Here is a 22,006-nt window from a genome sequence, read left to right as displayed (position 1 = left end):
AAATGTAAGGTAGTCAATGGCAATATATTATATATTATATTATATATATATATATATATTAATGGCATTATATATAGGAAAGGATTCTTATTGAGGAATGGATTAGCCTAAATATATCTGTTGTCCATTTAAATTCTAATTCTGTGAGTCTGGAACATATTTAGAATATGAGTCAAAAGATTTAGCTCAATATTCATAATATTTAACTCATTTCTTTCTCCAAATTTGTATTTTCTTTTGTTTCTTCCATTTTTCTAAATGGCCCTAAAATGTACTTCCAACTCACCAAACCTACTAAATCTTACACCCTGAATCATAAAATCTCAAAATTTGAATTTAACAGTCTTTTAGGTTAACACATACTTAAAAATAAAATTCTTTTACTATAGGAGTTGTTCCCTTTTTTCTCACAGAGGTGAAACTTATGATTTCTCTTCATAAAGATGTGGTTAAGTGTAAAAAATTAAAATATATAAGATTACAGAAGAAACCAATTATATTCAAGTGGAGTTATCAAAATATTTTCATAAACACTCACAGACGTTATATGAAATTCTCTCTAAGACATACCTTGCTTAAAATAGCCCTTGCTTAAATACCTCCCTCAGACAGGACAGCTCTAAATGTTAGAATAGTTTGTTTGTTTTTTTTAAATTACATGAATTATAACTCTGCCTTTACAACTTCTACCTCTTGATATTATGCCCTCTGGACCTATGTGTAATATATCTAAACAATCTTATGCATGATAAATCTTGAAGACAGATTCCACAAAACACTGAAATCATAATTTCTCAGGCTAAATGTATTCAGTTCTTAAGTTTTTGAGCCTCAGTTTTTATATCTGTAAAGTGAGAATATGGAACCAAAAGGATACTGAAAATATTCCCTTACTAAGACAAAATATCACTATCTAGAAATGAATGATCAAGTAAATTTTAAGCCCTATCAGAACATATAATTTAAGAAAAAATGGGTGATGAACCCATTACTTAACATGTATGCTTAAATTAAAATATAAAAGGATGTACAATGTTTACAAAAACTCACAGTGATAATATTATACATGAATGTTATAACCCACATTTCAAATTCAGTCATCATTATAAAACATATAGTTTCATTTTTTTAAAAAAGTTCAACAACAATTCTCTCAACTGAGCAAGGAGAGTTGGAGGTAAGGATCAAGACAAGTTTAAACTATTTCATAACAATAAATGAATGAAATACTTACTATTATGTAGTGTGGATTGATAAGAGAACGATATCCTGTCAATGGATTGTCCTGGAAAAAATCATCATCAGATGATAGTTCTGTGGTTATATCACTGAAAAAATTTGTAGGTACTACATCAATCATTTTTTTGTATATTTTGCACCGTGGTCGGACAGAGCCTTTCAATATGACATAAAAACTTTCATGAGCAAGTACTGAAAAAAAGTTAAAAAAAAGAAATTGAATATTAAACTTCAATTTCCCAGATTAACTCCTAAAATGTAGCATCTATGACTTGTCTTTTATTTTAATTCATTTATTTTATGTTATGCAATATCAATGGTCCTCTTTCAAATGAGCACACAAAAATCACTCACATCCATAAAAGGTATCAATGGCATAAATAAGCATTTACAGTCTCATTGATATTTTCTGGAGAAAGACCATGCACATGTATTTATAGAAACAAAATGGGCTCATTGGCAAAGGATCAAGATTTTTTAGGAACCATGAAATTGCAAAATTGGAATTTTACTGAAATCTAAGGGTAATCATTCTCAATAATTTTATCTTTCAACACAGAACATTTTCTAAAAGATAAAGAGCTATATAGGCTGCTAAAGTATTTATTAAGCATTTACAATGTGCCAGGTACTATGCAGGAAAGTCAGGTTAATATAATTTAAAGGGTTATGATAATTAATAGGAGGCCATTGTCTACAACACTGGTGCTAAAGGCCAGCAATGAAACTGTCAGAGAACAGTAATAGGCTTAGCCAAATTAAACCACTAGTGGCTAGTTGACCTTATCCTGTTGTCTTCTGCCTCTGTAAGTATGACCTATCCCCAATACTTATAACAAAATCCCTCCTATATTCTACCTTTCTTTCCATACCAGGCTTAGGTGCTCCTTTCTGTGCAAACCTTTCCCAACCTTCCCACTGTGAATCAGTAATAAGTGATCTTTATATCCACAAATCTCATACAGTTCCTTTTTTTCTTTTTGTGTGTATTCAAAATTTCATTCTCTAATTTACATCAGAGACACTGGCATTTCTGATCTTGCTAACAGACTTTAAACTCCTTTAAACCACTGACTACCAAAGGTTGAGAGGAATCATTGTACAAATGATAGAAAGCTAGTATTGCAGTCAGAGAATAAATTCAAATTTTAGCTCCAAAACTCACTAGCTGTGTGATCATAGAGAAGCTACTTAACCTCTTTCTCATTCTTCTTATCTACATAATGGGGATAATTATTTTATTAGTTACCTCACAGAATTGTTGTAAGAAAAAGTAATTTGCCAACCTGATGGCACTCTACAAATGTGAATTGGCATTATGGCATAGGACACTGCAACTAGTAGGTATTTTAGTAAATATTAGACAAAATAATTGAAAACTGTAGAATCAAGGATAAGTTTAATAAAGGCACAGAGATAGAGGCTGGTGGGTGATCACTGGGAGCTACATTCTCAATCAGACTACATGGTCTCTGAGGTTCCTTCCAATGGATAAATGCAGCTTTCCAAAAAAACTATTAAAGCTGTCCCATTCCAAACTTTGCTCTCAGTTCAATAACAATGGATTGATCAGATAAAATGATCTGTATCATTAGGCCTCTCCCTTAGTCAAATAACAGAGAAAGTTCTCTTCTCCTTAAGAAAACCTTTAAGGAATAAAGTAAATGATGAAAATTTCAGGACATTAGCAAAAATATTTTGGTCACTGTTCATTTTGTAGTCATTTAATTTATATTTTATATTTTTTAAAAGAAACTCAATTTTGATCATGCAGGTTTTTGCTTAATTTATCTTTATATAATACTAGTTCTCTGTAATAAAAGCAATATTTATTCCATGTAGATCAAGCCAACTTCTCTCTATTGAAATAAAGTAAATATCCTAAAGACTTAACTAGTTTCAGAGACTAAATCTGAATTATTCAACTAGCTTCCCAGTTGCCTTAGATATAAAAAAGTAGCTAGTTTTACCCCTATTTAAAAGGGGCTACTTATGGTTGATGGATTGCCCACTGATGTATAGATACTTCAGACATCTAATAGGGCTCAGCACTGTGGTAAATGAAGAGACTGGTGGTAGGGGATATATCCAAAGGAATCAATGCTGAATCTTTACTGAGTATCCTTTTCATGCCAATATTAATGAAATCTCTTTTATTAAAGGTTATATAGGCTATAAAAGTTTATTTGTATTCTAATACCAAGTCTTAATCACCAAATTGGACAAAAATAGCTTTGGCTCAGAACCTTCAATGTATGGTGCAGCAAAGATGAAACTGTATGAACTTCAGCTAAACTTTTTCTTTCTTTTCAGAGATGGATAAAATATATAAATAGTGTCTATCTGAGGGTTATGGTTTTGGGGACTTTTTTGTTTTTAATTTAAAAGGCAGATCCATAAAGCAAAGATAATTGGATGTGGTGCTGTTATTATCTGTGATCTTGGGAAAATTAGTTAACCCCTCTAGCATTTAGCATCTTCACATGCAAACTGAGAAAACTGAACTAGATGATTTTAAAATTATTCTTCTGACTCTAAAACTGTTTCTTCTTCCAAACAAAGTTTACCTGACACACTAAAAAGTATCTTAATATCTAATCTTAAATAATGTATTTCACAAGTGATTTTCCATTTAAATTAAAAGTTTGAAAAAAATGTACATACACTTTAAAACTAAACTAAATTTTAAGTAAAAAAAAAAAAAAAAGAAAGAAAGAAAAAGAAAAAACCTTAATGTTATTAGTGTAAAAGGGATAATAGATTATAGTACCATAAGCATGCCCAAAAAGTTATATTTTATTGGAAAGACTACAATGCCATATGTTTGTATATATGTATGTATAAATACACACACATACATATATGACAACTAGGTATCACAGTGATAAGATGACTGGTCATGGACTAAAGATACTAGCTGTGATCTTGGGGAAGTCACTTAACTCCTATCTCAGTTACTTCCACTATAAAATGAGGATAATAACAGCATTTATCTTTCAAGGTTGTTGTGAAGATAAGATGAGATAATATGTGTAAAGTACTTATCATAGGCACCTGATACATAGTAGGTGCTATGTAAATACTTATTTCTTTTACCTTCCCATATATATTTAATATAGCATTAATATATTACATAATATATTGTTATATAGCATAATTCATCTGTGCCCCATAATTAATTTATAACATATGTATATATTATATAAACATTTTATTTCAATAAGTATTAATTTTCTGTATGTTGAGCTACTGTGCTAGGTCCTAGGGATATTTTTCCTTGGGGAAAAATGAGATAATCATATTCCTCAAGGTATTTACATATTTTCTCAGTGCACAAATAAATATAAAATGTGAAGCAAATGTAAAGTAAAATCTGAAGGAAAAGAGCACTAATAACTTGGGGAAAGTGGAGGAGGAAGGAGATAGCTCTTACACTGAATGAAGAGAAGAAAACTAAAAAACAGAACTAAGGTGGGAGATTATTCAAAAAGAATCTGAGGAAAATTATTATCAAAAAGCAAAATTTATCTTTTAGTGCTAATTCAGGGCACATTTTTATACCTATTTTATCTTGTCCTCTTCTCATGTAATAACATGTAGTAATTACGGCAATAGAAACAACCATAGTTGTATCATACATTTATATAGAGCCTTAAGGTTACAAAATACTTTACGTACATTTTTCTATTTGAGTCACACAATTATTCTATATGGCAGAGGTTTTTTTTGCCCAAGAAATTTTTAATCAATCTAAAATGTATAGATATATAAAATAGCTTTAAATATCAAATATTTATTGCTAATAAAGCATGATTTTACAATGACCACATTCAGTTATACAACCCTTTACAGGGTCACAAGTTTAAGAAACTTTTCTATATATTATAGATTTACAAAGAACAGACACCTTGAAAGATTTTCGGAATAATTAAATTTGAGATTATTAAAGTTGAGAAGTTTCAAATGATTTAACCAAGCTATCTAGACCCACAGCCAGGAACAAAACTAAGACTTCCTGTATCTGTTGTTCTTCCTTTTTTTTTTTTTTTTTTTTTTTTTCCCCTCTCAAGGCAAGTGGGGTTAAGTGACTTGTCCAGGTTCACACAGCCAGTATATGTTTAGTATCTAAAGCCAGAATTTAACTCAGGTCCTCCAGATTTCAGGGCCAGTGCTCTATCCACTGCATCATTCAACTGTTCCAGGTGTTCTTTTTATCATACCATACTGCTTTCATGATCCTGGATCTTATTTTTGAGATATCACATTACTAAAAAATATTATAGGCAATTTGATAGAAAGATAAAGAAGGCAAACTCACAATCAATTGTATGTTTATGTGTGTGTAATATAAATTAAATATTTATTCCTTATTTGAAAGCCTAGAAACTGTGTTTTGGTTCAGTCCCACTCATAAAGTCAAAGAGACAGATTAGACCTTTGAAGGTAAAGAGAGAGTTATATAGTTCTTGGTTAGTAGATGAACTACCTCTATGACTCTGAGCAAATCACTTAACACTGATTACCTCAAAAAAGATAAGAAAAAAATGCCAGGTGGATATAGTGTTTTATGAAATAAACCCTTTTTGATAATTTCTTAGGGTAAAAGAAAGTAGGATCGGTGGCCAAAAAATTAAACAATGACTTCCCTAACTCTGTTGGGTTTAGAGCAAGCCCATATGGTTGTTAGTAACTAGTTTGAAAGCAGTTGCAAGGTTGGCAATAGAGACACAGTGATTTTATTCCCATTTGTAAATTCTATGCTTTTAAGTCAAGAATTCAGTCTTCTTGGAGATGTATTATACTTTAAGATGCCCAATTCATAGGCAAATTGGGCAGTAAGAAAAGCTTTCCTGTGAGATGAGGTGGTTTTGATTTGCTATATTCATACTGACCACACTTCTAAGCCAAACCAGAGAAGCATTTGCCACTCAGAAAGAAGCACAGATTGTCAACTCTCTAGAGAACAAAGGGAGCTTTGCTTTTCTTAGACCTCTCTGCTCAGTATTAATGGGAACACATAACCACTAAAATGAATCTGGTCCTTGTCATGAAGAGAGTATCATTAAATATCCACCAATCAGGGCTGAATTCCATTTGTCAGGGGCATTTCATTGATCAGTCATATACCCAGTACCTCATTAGAATTGACACATCTCTCATTATCATATTCATTCATTTATTAATTGTTAACTACTCAGAGTTTATTTCCACATGACCAGAATACACATTTTTCCATGGATATATAAGGGTCAAGAAGTCTCTATGAAAGGTCTTTTTGTTTATGAGAAAAAACAAATGAAAATTCTTTTATTAATTGTTCACCAGCCATAATTAATAAAATGATTAAATTATCTCTCAAACTTTTCATATGTTACATTACAAACAGAGAGACACAGGGAGGGGATAGGAAAGGGAGAGAGAAAGGGAGAGAGAGGGGGAGAAAGAGAGAGAAAATGTATGATATATGCATACATACATATCCCAGAATTCTTTCTTTCAAATAATGGGATTTAGGGAACCTTTATTGGATGAATGGATATTATCTAGAAAAGATAAATCAAGTAACCTTATAAATGTGCATTGAAAAATTAATTTCTCCTGCCTATCTTGGACCTAAATATAAAGGTTAGTACTCCACAGTTTTAAAATAGTCATACCTTTCCCTTAATCTTTCTAAAATGAACTTTCCTTAATCCTCTCATGTGAACTTCTTTAGGTACAATTTCCTACAGCAATTAAAAGATTAAAATTTACATTATGTATGGTCAGGTTAGCACTACAATGAAAATATATAATACTTAGAACTAGTAACCTGTTAACAAATAAGAGAGGGAGACTTACTCTAATCATGCATATTACAGCAGAGCTATTCCAACACTAGAATAGATCATAAAAGCTGTGGTTGGTTTCTATTATCCATCATCTGAGCAATGACACTTTGGGTTATCTATCACAAAAAGAATGACACTTAACCTTATATATCATCTTCATGATGGCTCTCTGATGATGTGCATCAAAAAGTAGTGTTTCCTTGGCAATTTGGGATTGCACAAGTTCAGTGTGATTTATAGAAAATTATCTCTGCTTAGAGGGGAAAAAAAAAACTTTACAACATCCATGTGAAAGAAATTATCTTGCTATTATATCAATAACCAACTATTAAGTTAGGAACCAGACTTTTCTTCTTATATTTTCTCACATAGAAAGTCAGTCTCTGAAAGACATGACTGATTGATGAGATTGTCCTAATCCTCAAAGAACATGTTCTTCCATCATGGGCATGACTCCATTCAACTAGATCTTACTTCTGTTTAGAATGTAAATAGAAACCAATCTGGCAAGTTTTTTCCAAGGAAAACATTTCCTGTCTTTGTGTCCCTCTATTAGAATTTAGGGTGATGCAGCTAATGAGGGATAAAACCACTTAAAGTAGTCTGGATGGAGATGATACTCTGTCTAAATCTGGTGGCAGTTTAGTCAAATGAACAAGCCATTATTCAGGAGAAATCAAAGACTTCTAGCCTACCTCTTCATTAAATATCCACCAATCAGAATTTAATTCTATTTGTCATAGGCATTCTCTTTCAAAACCATGCAATACTTTCAGATTTTCCATATTTTTGTTTTTGGTCTTCCAAGAGAACCTACTGACCATCAATTTATTGATTATAAATTGGTCATTAATTACCTAGAAACTGCCTCTAGGAGTTTTTATTCATCACACAAGCTTCTCATTGGCATTGGTTGTATCCCCACTCCTTGGTAATTTGCAATTATTAAATTGTAGGAGACCTGGAACCAGGCTTCTTTACTCAAAGGGAATCTGCAGAAGCTACTGGAGAAGGGTAGTAGACTAGACGTGTCATCTTTGAATTAGGAAAAGATTTTTGTTTAGTTACATAAATAAAAATATACTTGTTAAAGGAAGTTTAACCTGTACTGGACCTGTATTCACCAAGGTCATAAAAACATTTTATTTTAGGCTACTTCTATTATTAAAAGTAAATTATCATCTTGAATTAAAAATTGATTTTCCACAATTGGATATACATCATTTTCACTATTGATCAAAACTGACAAATTATGGTTGCAATTTAAGTTGTTGATTTAAATATGATTTATTTGGACCTTGGGATATGGATTTTTTTTTACTATAACTAAAACTGTGTAATTTCAGCATCATAAAGAATTTAGGATATCTAAGGAAACATAATACTCATAAAAGAGAATGCTATGGAACACATTAAGAATTTATCAAATAGAAAAATAGAAAGTATAACAAATTTTAATGAAAAAATTAAAGGGAAAACAACATAAATATCTAAGAAAAAAATTAGTTACATTTCTATTTCATTTTTTGGATTTATCTCTCAGTCTGAGTGGGCTCCATTCCAGCTTTGGATGATCATCATATTTTACTGAAATTATTTAAACTTCCTTTTTAAATGTTTGTTTTAAGGAAAGAATTGGTAATTTGCTAGAAGTTTTATATAAATGTTCTATTTTCTTCCCCTTTTTTCGTACCTTTTTGACTTCAGTAACACTTTCTTCCAACTATAAGCAAAAAACATTTATCTACTTTTTTTTAGTAGCCAATAATTTAATTATATCTCTTGAGAGTGACCTGTAGACCAATCCAGTATACCATTGGGCAACAGTGCTCAGAAAGTTAGCCTCTTAGTATCATCTTGGTAAAGTGATTAGTATGATAATCTTTATTTAACTTCTTCCAAATTTTATTTCTTAAAGTCTACATTTCAGAGATAGCAAAGATTTCACCTAGCCTTCAAGACATTTTAGGTCGTAATCAAATCTATTCTAAATAACTAGTAGAATTTCTAACAGGATGTTAGATGTTATACATAGAGAAGTATATAGACCCATTTCTGGCTCCCAAGGATATTATAACCCATTCTGGATTATATTTACAGGGCATTTGGCTAGCAAAACAATAGAAATAGTACAAAATAAGGAAAAATTCACAAAGGGGAATTTAGCAAACATTTGTTAAGTGTTTACCACTTATAAAGCAAGAGACAGTGTAGTATAGTAGAAGAGAGTTAACTTGGGTGTCAGGAAGGGCTATGTTGACGCTGGGCCTCTAACATGTAATAGCCCTGTCATTATGGGCATATCACTGGTCTTCTCTGTGTTCCAGGTAAGTACATGTTACAGATGTGTTGGTAAAAAGTTTCCATGCTGAGAGTTCCTTATAGAGATGAAATCATAAGTTTGGACCACCTCGTTCTCCCACTCCCAGCAACATACAAGGTATTGTTTTAAGGAAGGAGGATGGCTTTATACATACATATGTATAGTTCATTAAGATGAACAAAGGCTTTACAAATGTCCTTATATAATAACAATTAACACTTTTATAGTACTTGAAAGTTTATAAAACACTTTGCAAATATTGTCTTATTTTAGACTTACAACCACTCTGGGAGGCAGTTGCTATTATTATCCCTATTTTATAGTCAAGGAAACAGACATTCAGAGGTTAAGTGATTTGTCCAAGAGCATTCAGTCTGGAAGTGTCTGAAGCCAGATTTAAAATCAGGTCTTCCTGATTCCCGAGCCAGAGCTCTATTTTCATATCAAACTTGTGGAGTAGAAACTATTATTATCACCATTTTATAAATGAAGTTATCAGTGGCGAGAGAGTTTAAGTAGTTTGCTTAAGATCACACAACTACTAGAAATCTAAGGCAGATTTTGACGTTTCTTCCTGATTCTAGATCCCTAGTTCTATCCATAGAACTCCCCATCTGACTCTTTACAATGCAAATGAGTTCTAGTTTAGGACCTTCTAGTAACTTTTGTGACAGGGGAAATATGTTAATTGCATGGACTCTCAGTTTTCCCATTTTCACTAAATATCTTGATTACTCCAAGAGAACTCTATGAAATTTCTTTGATCATTCTAAAAGAGAAATGCTGATAAACAAAAGGAACTTAAAAAGTTTCCTGAAATGTATGAGTGTGAGTGAAACCAGGTGAAGTTTTCTCAAAAAGTCTATAAGATAGAGTACATCAGACCTTAGGTGTAAATCACATGATCCCTATTCCCAGAGATCTACAGAACAGAAAGATCAGGCCTTGAGGTCAGGTTGCAAGAGATCATGTGATTTAAATCATATAATCTCTAGACTTAGAGGTCCCTAAAAGTCAGATTCTAGGCCAAGAAAGTGATGGGACCCACAGAAGGCAGACAACATTGGTGACCATTAGTCAATAGTTACTTCCTTTTTAGTAAATCCAAAGAAAAGATTTGGACTTTTTGCTCTTTAACCTTATGGAAATACAAATTTGGAGATTTTGTTGTTTTATAAATTGTATTAAATTTATATAGATTTAGTCATAAGTTATGTTTTCAAGCTATGCCAATTTGATCATTTTTTATTATCTCTGCATATAAATCAGAGTTGTAGTGTTTATCATATGAGTTGCTCTGATATTTAAAGGTGGCAAAGCATTTTTCTTCTAAATATTCATTAAATGGCAGAAATAATTCATCTAATTTAAAATCTACTCAACCATATCAAAATAATGTTAAGTATTAATAGTCTTTTTATTGGCTTTTTATTTTTCCTTAAAAGTATTTATGATGATAAGTTTTCTGTTTCTGTTCAGGTCAAATGGAATTCATTATAGTGGAATAGAAAATATGAAATGGATCAAAGGGAATAGGTTCCCATGCTCTCTCTCTTACTTTTTAGTTGTTTGACCTCAAGGATGTTTTCATCTCTCTGATTCTCAGTTTCCTCATCTATAAAGCGAGGAGGTTGGAGTAGATCAATTTCAAATCCATTCCAGCTCTAAATCTGATTCACAATCCTAATTATGACAGTAGATTTGGGAGTAAATGAAGAAGAAAGGGAAATACCAAATAAGGATTTAATTTTGGGGACAAAAATATACAAATAGGTAAAAATTTCTAAAAAATAACTAAGATTTTTTATGTGAAGTAATTTAGTAGTTGCAAGAGACATTGACTATTTTTATTTATTCAAAAGAAAAAGAAAAATCAATGTGATTTAACTATGCCCTGGACAAAGAGAACCAGTGAACTTAATTCAGAACTAATAGATATTATGAACATTTAAACTCAAGCCAATTGATTAACCACTATAGCTTCCAGGTCTTCTAATTATTAGCTATATATGCTGATACCAAGTTTTGTGAAGTATATTGCTCATTAAATTCATATGGGAGAAGACAAGTGCCAAAAATAGGAATGGATCAGCTTATCTAATTTATTCATTTAACTAAATGTATTATATGAATAAGAGAAAAAGTTTCCTTGGACACTAAGTAACTTGAAATACTGAAGCATTATAACGCCATAAAAGTCAAACTGAGAAAAGTATTTAACCACACTTTGGTACCATTACCCGTGGTGCCTTTCAGCCAGGTTTCAACAGTGATAGTTCGACTAAGTGCCTTGAAATCTTCATGGGTCAGTTGGGAAGTTAAATCAGGAATAGTTTTCATCATCTTATATATAAAGTGGCGTTCTGCAACATTCCTGTGAATAGGGCTGTAAAAAAAAAATACACATATTAAAAGGGAATTTAACTTCTTTGTTGAGACTTATTTAGAAAAAATGCTGGTGGACTTCCATGAAGAGAGCAATCCAAATAACTTTATTATAACAAAAAATATAGCTTTTTTTAAATCCAAAAACCATCACAAGAAAATAAAGGTAATCAAGTAAAAACAATAATAATATTAAAAATAATGCTCTGAAGGCACCATACAATGTTATATTATATATATATATTTACATATATATATATATGCATATATACATACACACATACATATATACACAAAGAAACAAAGGCCCAATTTTTTAATACTAATATTTTACCAGTATTGTATGGCTTTGTTATAAATTATAAATAAGGATCATTAACAGACAATAGAGAGATGTAAGTAACCTATACCATAGATATACTCATATATGTGTGTATATATGTATATGTGTATATAGAAAATGAATATGTATATAAGAAATGATTATCTGAAAGTAAGAACTAGAATAAAGGGTCTCATAAGGAAATGAATTAAAGAAAATGGGCTAGTCACTTAGTGAGATCTAAAGATTATAAGTAAAGTGTTTGAGGACTCCACTGGTATACTTTTGATGTCAGGAGGATTTGAGGAAAGTCTCTAGAATATTTGGTAAATTGCTCTGGCAAATCTATGATGGATGATCACTGTATGTAAGAAGTATGAATGGTTTGCAATCTACATTGATGGGAAGAACATTCAGTTCAATGAAGTTACAGAAGCACATGAGTAATGCTTAAAAAAAAAAGTTAAAGGAAAACATGAAATTGGCATGAAGGTAGAAGAAGGATCTGTGAGTTCCTTACTGTCAAAATTTCTTTCCACACACACAGATCACAATCCATGGGTGACTTAGCTTAAGGTCCAAGGACCTGACTGCTGCTTATAAAAGAAATGTTAAGTCAGTTAGGGATACAATAGATATAGTGCCATAATTGAAGTCAGAAAGACCTGAGTTTATATCCAATGTCAGACACTTACTAACTGTGTGATCCTGGGCAAGTCACTTAACCCAGTTTCATCTGCAAAATGAGCTGGAAAAAAGAATGGGAAATAACTCCATCTTGCCAAGAAAACCCCAAAAGGATCACAAAGAGTTAAACACAACTAGAAATGACTAAACAACATAAAAGTAATTGATTTATCCAGGTTGATATAGTTAATAAATAACAGAGTCAGAATTTGAACTTAGTTCTTCCTGACTTACAATTCTGCATTCTAATCACTGTCTTCATACTGCAAAATATTATTGCTGGTTACTTGAAATTAAAGGAAATCAAACAAAACTTTTTTGTGTGTCTTGACAATCCTGGAGTAATTATGCAAAATACAATATTTCAGTATTTTTTATTAGCCTTAATCAAGCTACAAGGAAAATGCTATTGAGTTGCATTGTTTCTAACTTTAAAGAAATAAGTATTGCATGTATGCTTTAAGCTAACATTTCAGGACTATAGAATAGGATCCTGAGGAGAAATATATGAATGCAATAAAAATATTGAAGATAACACAAATCAATCATATAATAGACTCATCAATTTTCATAGTAAAATTGATCACCAAGAAAAATGATCCCTCATACCAATTATGAAGCATGTATGAATCAATTATATATTCTTTTCAGAAGGTGATTATAGTAGTTATACCTTTATTAGTTCCACTGCCTAATATTTTTAAAATTTAAAATGTTAATACTTAGGAAATTAATTAAGAGAAATGTTATGGTGCAGTAGATAGCCAGCTTCAGAAGCAAGGAAGGCAGGGATGAAGTCCTCAAGCAGCTGAATTCTGGCAGTGTGGCTTTGGACAAGTCACTTAACTTCTTAGTGACAGAAGCAATTCATTAAGTCTAAAAATTAAAGAACCATTAACAATCTTCATTGGTAAGAGAAGCTTACTCTTTGGGAGCTGCTTATACTAATGAAATGATATCTTGATTTTTAAAAAGATTAATTCAATTTGAATATTCAATGAGACTTCTGATTTTAGATGCTTTGTTGTGAGGATGCTCCAGTTTTCTGAAATTCAACAACTTTTTTTATTTTTTTGAGCAGAGATTTTTTGTTTATTTCTTTTTAAAAAATAGCTTTTTATTTTCAAAATATATGCAAAGATAGTTTTCAACACTCATGTTTGTAAAACCTATGTTCCAAATTTTTCTTCCTCCCTTCTTCCCATGCCCTCCCCTAGACATTAAGTAATCCAATATGTGTTAAACATATGCCATTCTTCTATACTTATTTCCGCATTTATCATGCTGCACAAAAGAAAATAAATGAAAAAGAAAAAAACAACAAAAAGATTAAAATACTATATTTTGTGATCCACATTCAATCCTCATAGTATCTCTCTGGATGCAGATGGTTCTTTCCATCACCAGTCCATTGGAAATGAGATCACGTCACTGTTAAAAAGATCTATCAGAGTTGATCGTCACATAATCTTATAACTGCCATCAACAACTTTTTTATTTGCACTAGTATAAAAATTGTCTATTGAAGCCTTCCAATGTCACAATTGAAGCATTTTTTTGTGCTTAGAGTAACACCTATTATCCTTATTCAGGTTAAGATAGTAAAGATGGCCACTGGCATTCATTCTATTACTGAAATTCTGGGATCCTGGAATATTTTCCTAACCTCATTTAATTCTATTGTGCAATAGCAATATTCCTTATATGAAATAACATTTATGAAATTAGAAAATAATATATAAATATCAGAGAATGTTTATATACAGTGTGATGATGTCAAGAGAAAATGTAGTGAATTCCTCAGAGTACTTTTGATTGATTATGCATCTGTATTATTTTCTAAGAAAATGTGCTGATCTAGGCAATGTAGTTTCTTCCCTAAACAGTAGGGAATTAAATGTGAAGATAGTATCTACATATTTGGAATGAAAAACTACAGAAAAAGGAATAATGAGCTATTTTTAATGAAGAGATTGCTGAAGAAAAATTGTCAGGTGCCAAGTGAAGAACTATCATTATAAAATAAAATTTTAAAAAATAGATGTTCAAGCACATATTACTTGGAAACAACTATCAAGCAGAATAGCACTGGGTCTTAATATAAGGGCAGCAGAACTCGAGGCTATGCAATTCACTTTAATGAACATTTATTAAAATTCTACAATCATAGAACCTTAGGGATTTAGGGGACTGCATAGATCATTTACTCAAATCTCTTCTGAAACATCCAAAAAATTGTGGTTTTTCAGACTATTCTAGAAGTTAGTCAATGACAGTAAAACTCAGCTTCAAAAATATCCACTTCCATTTGGAGATAGCTTAAATTTTTAGGGAATCATTCCTTATGATCTAATTGTTTTACCATGATTTCCTATTATTTTCTCCAGGAGTCAGTAAAAATAGAACTATACTCTCTTCCAAATGACAACCCTTTAAATATTGGAAAACAGAATAATTTTTTTCTAATAAGCATGCTGTCTCTGCAACTGCTTTTTGAATATGATATCAAATTACCTTACTATTCTCATTGTCCTTCTCTGTATATATTCTAGAAGGCATAAAGTGAAAAACTTTATCAAATATCTAACTGAAATCCAAGTAAACACACATAGAATTTTTTCTATCTACATATTCAGTAATAATCTCCAAAAATTACATAAGCATATCATTCAGTCAATAAGCATTTATTAAGTACCTACTATATGCCCAGGACTATGCACTGGAGATGAAAGAGTATTTAAAGACAGTCCCTGTTCTTAGGAAATACATGATCTAATCAAAGGCAACAGAAATGAACCAATTATATACAAGAACTATCACAGCTGTATATTGTATATATTAGAAAGAATCCACAAAGGAAACTAGAATTAAGAGGATTCAGGAAAGATTTTGTTTAGATGGTGAGATTTTAGCTGAGACTTGAAGGAAACCAGGAAAGACAGAAAGCAGAGATGTGTAGAGATGAAATCCAGATAATTTTATATTTGATTCTGTACGTGTTTTGAAATTTATTGAACAAGGTAGTGACATGGTCAGACTTGGACAATTAATTTGATGGCTGAGAGCATGATGAACGAGAGTGGGAAAAGACTTGTGGCAGGCAGACTAACAAGCAGGTTATAAAACTTGTTCATAATTAAACCATAAGAGTTCATAGTGATCAGCATTTCTAAGCCCTAGCAATCACTTTAACAATTCGTCCTAGAATTTTACCTAGAATTCAAGGTAATTAGCTTATAGTTTGTAAGTATTGATTATATTTTTAAAAAACATTTCATTTAACTTCTTTCATTCTTTCCCCACGTTGAATATCTTCCATGATTCCCTAAAGCCAATTGATTATTTCATCTATTATATCTACAAGTTCTTTTAGTACACTGTGATGTAATTTATCTGGGTCAGGTGGCTTGAACTCATTTAGAATAGTTAATTGCTCTCTTACTTCTCTTCATTTATCTTCATTTTCAATCTCTGTTAATCTTATTTAAATGACCTTTCCCAATATGAAGATTATTATTATCCTTGGTGATGAAAAAAGAAGCAATTAGGGGTTGAGTAATTCTGATTTCTCTGCCAAAAGTTGTTGTTCCATACTGTTCCAAAGAGTGTATCTATCTTTTCTTCATTATTTACATGTTTTAAAAAAAACACATCATTTTTCTTAATTTCATGATCTTTTAAAACATCATATTGTTTTGGATTTTATCATTCCTAAAACTATTAAAACATTGTTTTAATTATAATTTTCATTTTCAAATGTATACCTATCTTCCCTATACAGAGATCACATCTTAGATATCATTAACAAAGAATGAAAAGGAAAAATGAAGTAATGAAAAAAGCAGTAAAATACAACTAACCAACACCACAGCTGTTTGGTCTGGGACACTTCTAATTGGGGTTATGTTCTACCAAATCTAGTATATCTGTAGTTTCTGATGCACTGCTGAACCTAATTGCTGGCATGCTGCTTCAATAACCTGAAAAAAAATTTATTTCAGTTCAGTCATTTTTCACTCATGTCCAGTTCTTTATGACTCCATTTTTGGTTGGGGTGGGGAGTTTTGACAAAGGTATGGAGTGGCTTGCCATTTCCTTCTTCAGTTTATCTTACAGATGAATAAATTGAGGCAAACTTGGTTAAGTGGTTTTCCCAGGGTCATATAACTAGTTTCTGAGGTCAGATATGAAATCAGGAAGAGCAATTTTTCTTATACCAGATACAGTACTTTATCTACTATGTCATTCAAAAATGCCTTCTAGAATAATTGAATCAATTTATAGATCTAATCTAATCTAAGTTGGTTTAACTTTCTACAATTGTTCTTAGTCAACCTGGAAAATTTTCTGGCCTTGAAGTAAGAAAGACTTCAATGTTCTTTTGATGTTCATTTTCCTGATATTGTTTCTTTTGTTATTAAAGATTCTTCCTTTAAAAATTACTCATATCTTTATAATTTATTCATTCATCCATTCATAAATCAAACAATCAGCAAGTCTTTACTACTAAGGGCCTAGTATTTGTCAGATACTGTGAATCTTTTAGGTATTAGAGAATGGCTCTCAATCATATATTTTGCTACTTCTCTGCATACCTTACATGTCAGACACTTAGATTTTTTTATGTAAAGATTTTGTTACTTTATAGGTTCTCCCCCCTCCCCATTTTATCCATTTCTCCAGTTTTCAAGGAATTATTTTGGGTTTTGTTGTTGGGGATTTTATAGGTTTTTTAATTTTTAATTATATGATGAAATTTACTAATCTCAAATTTTCAATTTTGTTAATGTATATATATATAATGTAATATATATATAGTTTTATGTATATATATATAAATTTTTATTTGTACCAATTGATGAACTTCTATATTCCTATATCAATCTGCTTATATACCTCTCCCTTTTCTCCTTCATCTTGATTATTTGAGTTTGTGTTTTTAGATCTTGTTCCTAAGCTAATTTTTACTTTAATATTTTTTCGTTTTTCTGTTTTTGTTTTTTATCTGAATATATATATATAATCTTCTAAAATTCTAGTGAACAAGCTAACCATTCTCCTCCTTAACTATTTTGAGCTCTAATGGCAAGGTTACTTTTTTTCAAAGCTTTCCATCATTTGTACTTTTCATCTAGTTCTTTCAAACTTGTCTCAAAAAGATACATAATAATAGTTCCCAATTCATCTACATTATGAAAAACAAAACTATCAGCAAAATAAATTTAAAAATCTATCTATGTCTTTAAATATAGATGATATCCTATATATTGCTGAAGGCAAAATAAATAGTCAAAAATTCAGCACAATTGCAAAAGTGGTAGCAAGAAATCACTTCTATAATGGTCTAAGGATTTCTAGATTCCCAGGATGGAAATAGCCTTATGTAAGATAAGAAAGGATAATAAAATTTCATAGGATCATAGTATCTTATCTCAAAAACATGTTTTCCAAAATCTCTTGTCTAGAATCTCACTCTCCTTTGAACATAACATTTGTTCATACACTTTATGACACATAAATGTAAGATACTTGGCTAATTATAGACAGTTAAGAAATATCCCTTAAAGTCATCTAAGTAAAAAAACATGTTATCCAAGAAATTACAAGCCAAAAAGGTAGATACAACTTTGTTCTTACATAAATGCTTCCCTGTTGAAGGCCAGAATAAGACAATGGATTTAATATCAGAAGCTAAGCTTTAATACTTCATCTTTTCACAAATGTGAAGATGTACTGAAAAAAAATACATTAACACTAATTTTGCAACTAAGTTGATGCCCCCAATTTCCAGGCAGTGCACCATCAAATCCTACTGCAGAAAGACATAGTGAGTTTGCAATTACTCACTAATCAGTGCCTCCTTAGCCATCAATATGCAACATCATCCTCTATCTGTTCTCTCGTTTGCACTGTCTAATCATTTAGGGGTGAGTGAACTGAATAAAAATTCAGTCTTATTTGATCATCCCAATTCAGGTGACAAATATTGGCTGCTATTCAGTATTCTAGAAAGTGGGTTTGGTCATTCGGGGAGTAGACAGCTGTCAGAGACACAATGTGCCTGTCTGGTGAGCTTATTGCTATGTTTACGTACATCTAAGATCTAACAGAGCTGGGAGAGCACCTATTAGCTCTACCTGTCCAGAATAATGTTAATGAGCTATTGCTGCTGAACAATGACTCCTTCATTCCTGGAAAGAAAGGATTTTCAAGGCCAATAAACTATCTTCTTATACCCTGCAATATTTCTTCTAAGAAGAAAACTTACAACTCAGAAACCTCAATGGCATCTGGAGGAGAAAAGATAGAAAACACATTTCAAAACATCCCATGATAGGTGGATAAATGTACTCATCTTGGCATGGTTTTTAAAAGGGGCTGGGAATCCTTTTTGAAATTCATATGAATTGTGAAATTTATAGTTTCTTTACATTTTCATGAATTCTCAATTCTTGACATCCAAAGTGCATTTCACTTTAGAGTTTTTAAATTTTTAAAAAATTTCTCATTCACAGGTACCAAGAATCAAAGAGCAATGATTGCTACTATGAATATCGTAGAAAACCGGGACTGGATTATGGTTTCATAAAATCCTAAAAAGAGAAATTCCCTCTATCAATAAAATTGTTCTTTACAACTTAAAATCTTACAGGATTACCTGGAGCACTGAGAAGTGACTTGCTAGGATAAGAGAGTTAGGATGTATCAGAAGTAGAAGTTAAACAGAGGCCTTTCTAGCTTCAAGGAGAACTTAAATTCTTTGTGCCAAATTGCCTCACCATTAATAACTTAAATTTATACTACAAAGCTTCAAAGTTTGCAAAACTCTTCTTTAAAAAAAGCAGTCCTTCGAGTTGTACATGTAATCATCTCCATTTGACACATGAAGAAATTGATGCTCAAAGAGGTAAACCCAAGGTCACAGTAACTAAATATCTTTTGTATGTCCTCCAAAGTCATTATTCTTTTCTCTTCATCACACTTCCAGGTAGAATAGCTCAACAAATATAATGTACATAAAACTCAATAAATAAATAATAAAATATATATAAAAGCTCAATAAATACAATGTATATAAAACTTTAAAGTAAATCCAAGGGTTTAAGTTACCTCTCCCCAATACACATACACATATGTACAACACCAAGAAAAAGAAAAAGTCATAAAGCATCTTTAAAATATTTTAAGCTCTTTTTTTACTACACAAGGTAAGGAGAAAAGGAGAGCAGAGAGAACTAATATCAGAATTTATCTTCCAAATTTCATTTTATTCATGGGCTTTTACTTCCTCAGACAAGAATTTTATCCAAATTAAAAGTTATAGACTTATAGATTTAGAGCTTAGAGAAACTTAGAGGTCACGTAGTTGAGTCCTCTCATTTTATGGGTGAGCAAGCTGAGAATTGAAGAGGTTCCATTATTTGCTCAAGGTCACAACAATAGTAGGTAGCAAAACCCAATTTAAACCTACATTATCTAATTCCAGTTCCAATATCGTGCAGGAGATATACAAGTCAGTAAAACAAAGCAACAAAAAGATCTGATAGCAAATCATTTGTATTGAATAATAAGACATTTAAATTTTTGTTGTTTTTTAACCCCTTCTTGACATCCTTGTGTCAGTTTATCTGATTTGAGTCCAGCTTTAACATGAGAAAATTTTTTACAATTTTGAAGGTAAAGGAAACTTCAAGACACTTAAACAAATATTGTCCCTTATGCCTCAACCCTGCAGTCCCCCTTCCTACATTCCATTCAGAAAAAGGTCCTGCTTGCTGTGTACTCAAAATGGCTATGTAGAACCTCTCATTGAATCACAGATCTAAAAGTTGGAAGGAATCACAAGAAGCTATCACGTTCAACCTTGACACCTCCTAGCAAAATTAGCATCATCTCCATTTTATAGGTCATAGAACATTTCAATTGTAAGAAACTACATATATTATATTATCCAACCTCATTCTTTTTTGTAAAAATATCACTTGGATGGTCATCTATCCAATTTTTTTAATCTATTAAAAGAGAGCACATATTTCTGCTCTTTTATTGAGAATTTTTTTTTTCACTTTTTTGCTCTCCGTGATGACAGAAAAAATCTAAGGAAATGAGGGCAAAAACAAGATGGTAAAAAAAGGGAGGGACTCATTTGAATTCCTCCAAATTCCCTTCCAAAAAAGATAAAGTTTCAAAATGAATTCTGGAGTAGTACCAACCACAAAAGTATGAGGTGAAACAATTTTCCAGTCCAAGACAACTTAGAAGGTCAATAGAAAAAGTCTATTCCATTGGGATAAGAATGGAGCATAATTCAAGGAGATGCAGGCCCGGACCCAGCAAAATAGAAACAAGCTTTGGGGGTGACTGCATCAGCAGTGGCAACAGCAGTGTGCCAGTCTCAGCTCACAGACAAATAGTTAGAAAAATATTATAAGGGTCCTTTTACTGACACTGGGTATTTTACCCATACATGGGACATAGGTTGTAGTCCCAAAGAAGAATACTAGCACACCAGAACTTATAGCCACAGGGAAGTAGAAATCCTGCTCAAATTTCCAAGATGGAAAAGAGTATTTGTGGTCACTCACAGACCTGAGTACAGGCTAAAAGAGCACTGATCACATCTCTCCTTACATCATATCATCTTGGAAGAACTTAAAAATTCCAGACGCTTAGAACTAACTCTGAGAACATCAGAAAGACAAGCCTGAAGATTGAGACAGTGGCCCCTCCACCTCAAGAGCAAAACTTCACTTATAAAGTCAAGAAATAGGCTGGAAAAAAATTGGGGGAAAAAGAACCTAATCATTCAAAGTTCTTATGGTTACAGGGAAGTTCAAAACACAAACTCAGAAGAATACAACAAAGTCAAAACTGCTATACCCAGAGCCTTGAAGAAAAATATAAATTTGTCTCGATTCCAAAAAGAACTACAAAAAGAGTTTTAAAAGAATTTTTAAAATTAAAAAGAAGTAAAGGAAACATTAGTAAAACAAAAGAGCAATACAAAAAATCATAAAAAAGAGGCAAGAGTTTGGCAAAACAAGCAACAAAACTACTAAAGAAAATAACACCTTAAAAACTGAATAAGCAAAAGGCTAAGAGAAAAACAAAAATACACCAAAGAGGAAAAAGTTTGTAAAAATCAGAATTGGCCTAATGGAAAAAGAGATATAAAAATTTACTGAATACAAGAATTCTTTAATAATTAGAATTGGCTAG

At 31.5% G+C, this 22,006-nt stretch overlaps 1 protein-coding gene across 1 annotated transcript in view; it reads right to left on the bottom strand.

The window, feature by feature from the left end:
* Positions 1-838: 838 nt before the first annotated feature.
* The window catches only part of LOC127547394 (cyclic nucleotide-binding domain-containing protein 1-like), a 311,530-nt gene continuing 290,362 nt past the window's right edge, over positions 839-22,006 (bottom strand). Inside the window, exons 5-7 of the mRNA XM_051974307.1 lie at positions 11,634-11,779; positions 1,235-1,431; positions 839-844 (exon numbers count right to left, since the gene is read on the bottom strand). Coding sequence (XP_051830267.1) covers positions 839-844; positions 1,235-1,431; positions 11,634-11,779 — 349 coding nt within the window. The remainder of the gene's footprint in view (positions 845-1,234; positions 1,432-11,633; positions 11,780-22,006) is intronic.

This window comes from Antechinus flavipes, chromosome 1 (assembly GCF_016432865.1).
Source record: "Antechinus flavipes isolate AdamAnt ecotype Samford, QLD, Australia chromosome 1, AdamAnt_v2, whole genome shotgun sequence".
NCBI lineage: Eukaryota > Metazoa > Chordata > Mammalia > Dasyuromorphia > Dasyuridae > Antechinus > Antechinus flavipes.
Note: the sequence above shows the minus strand (reverse complement) of the source record. Positions and strands in the feature narration are given on the sequence as shown.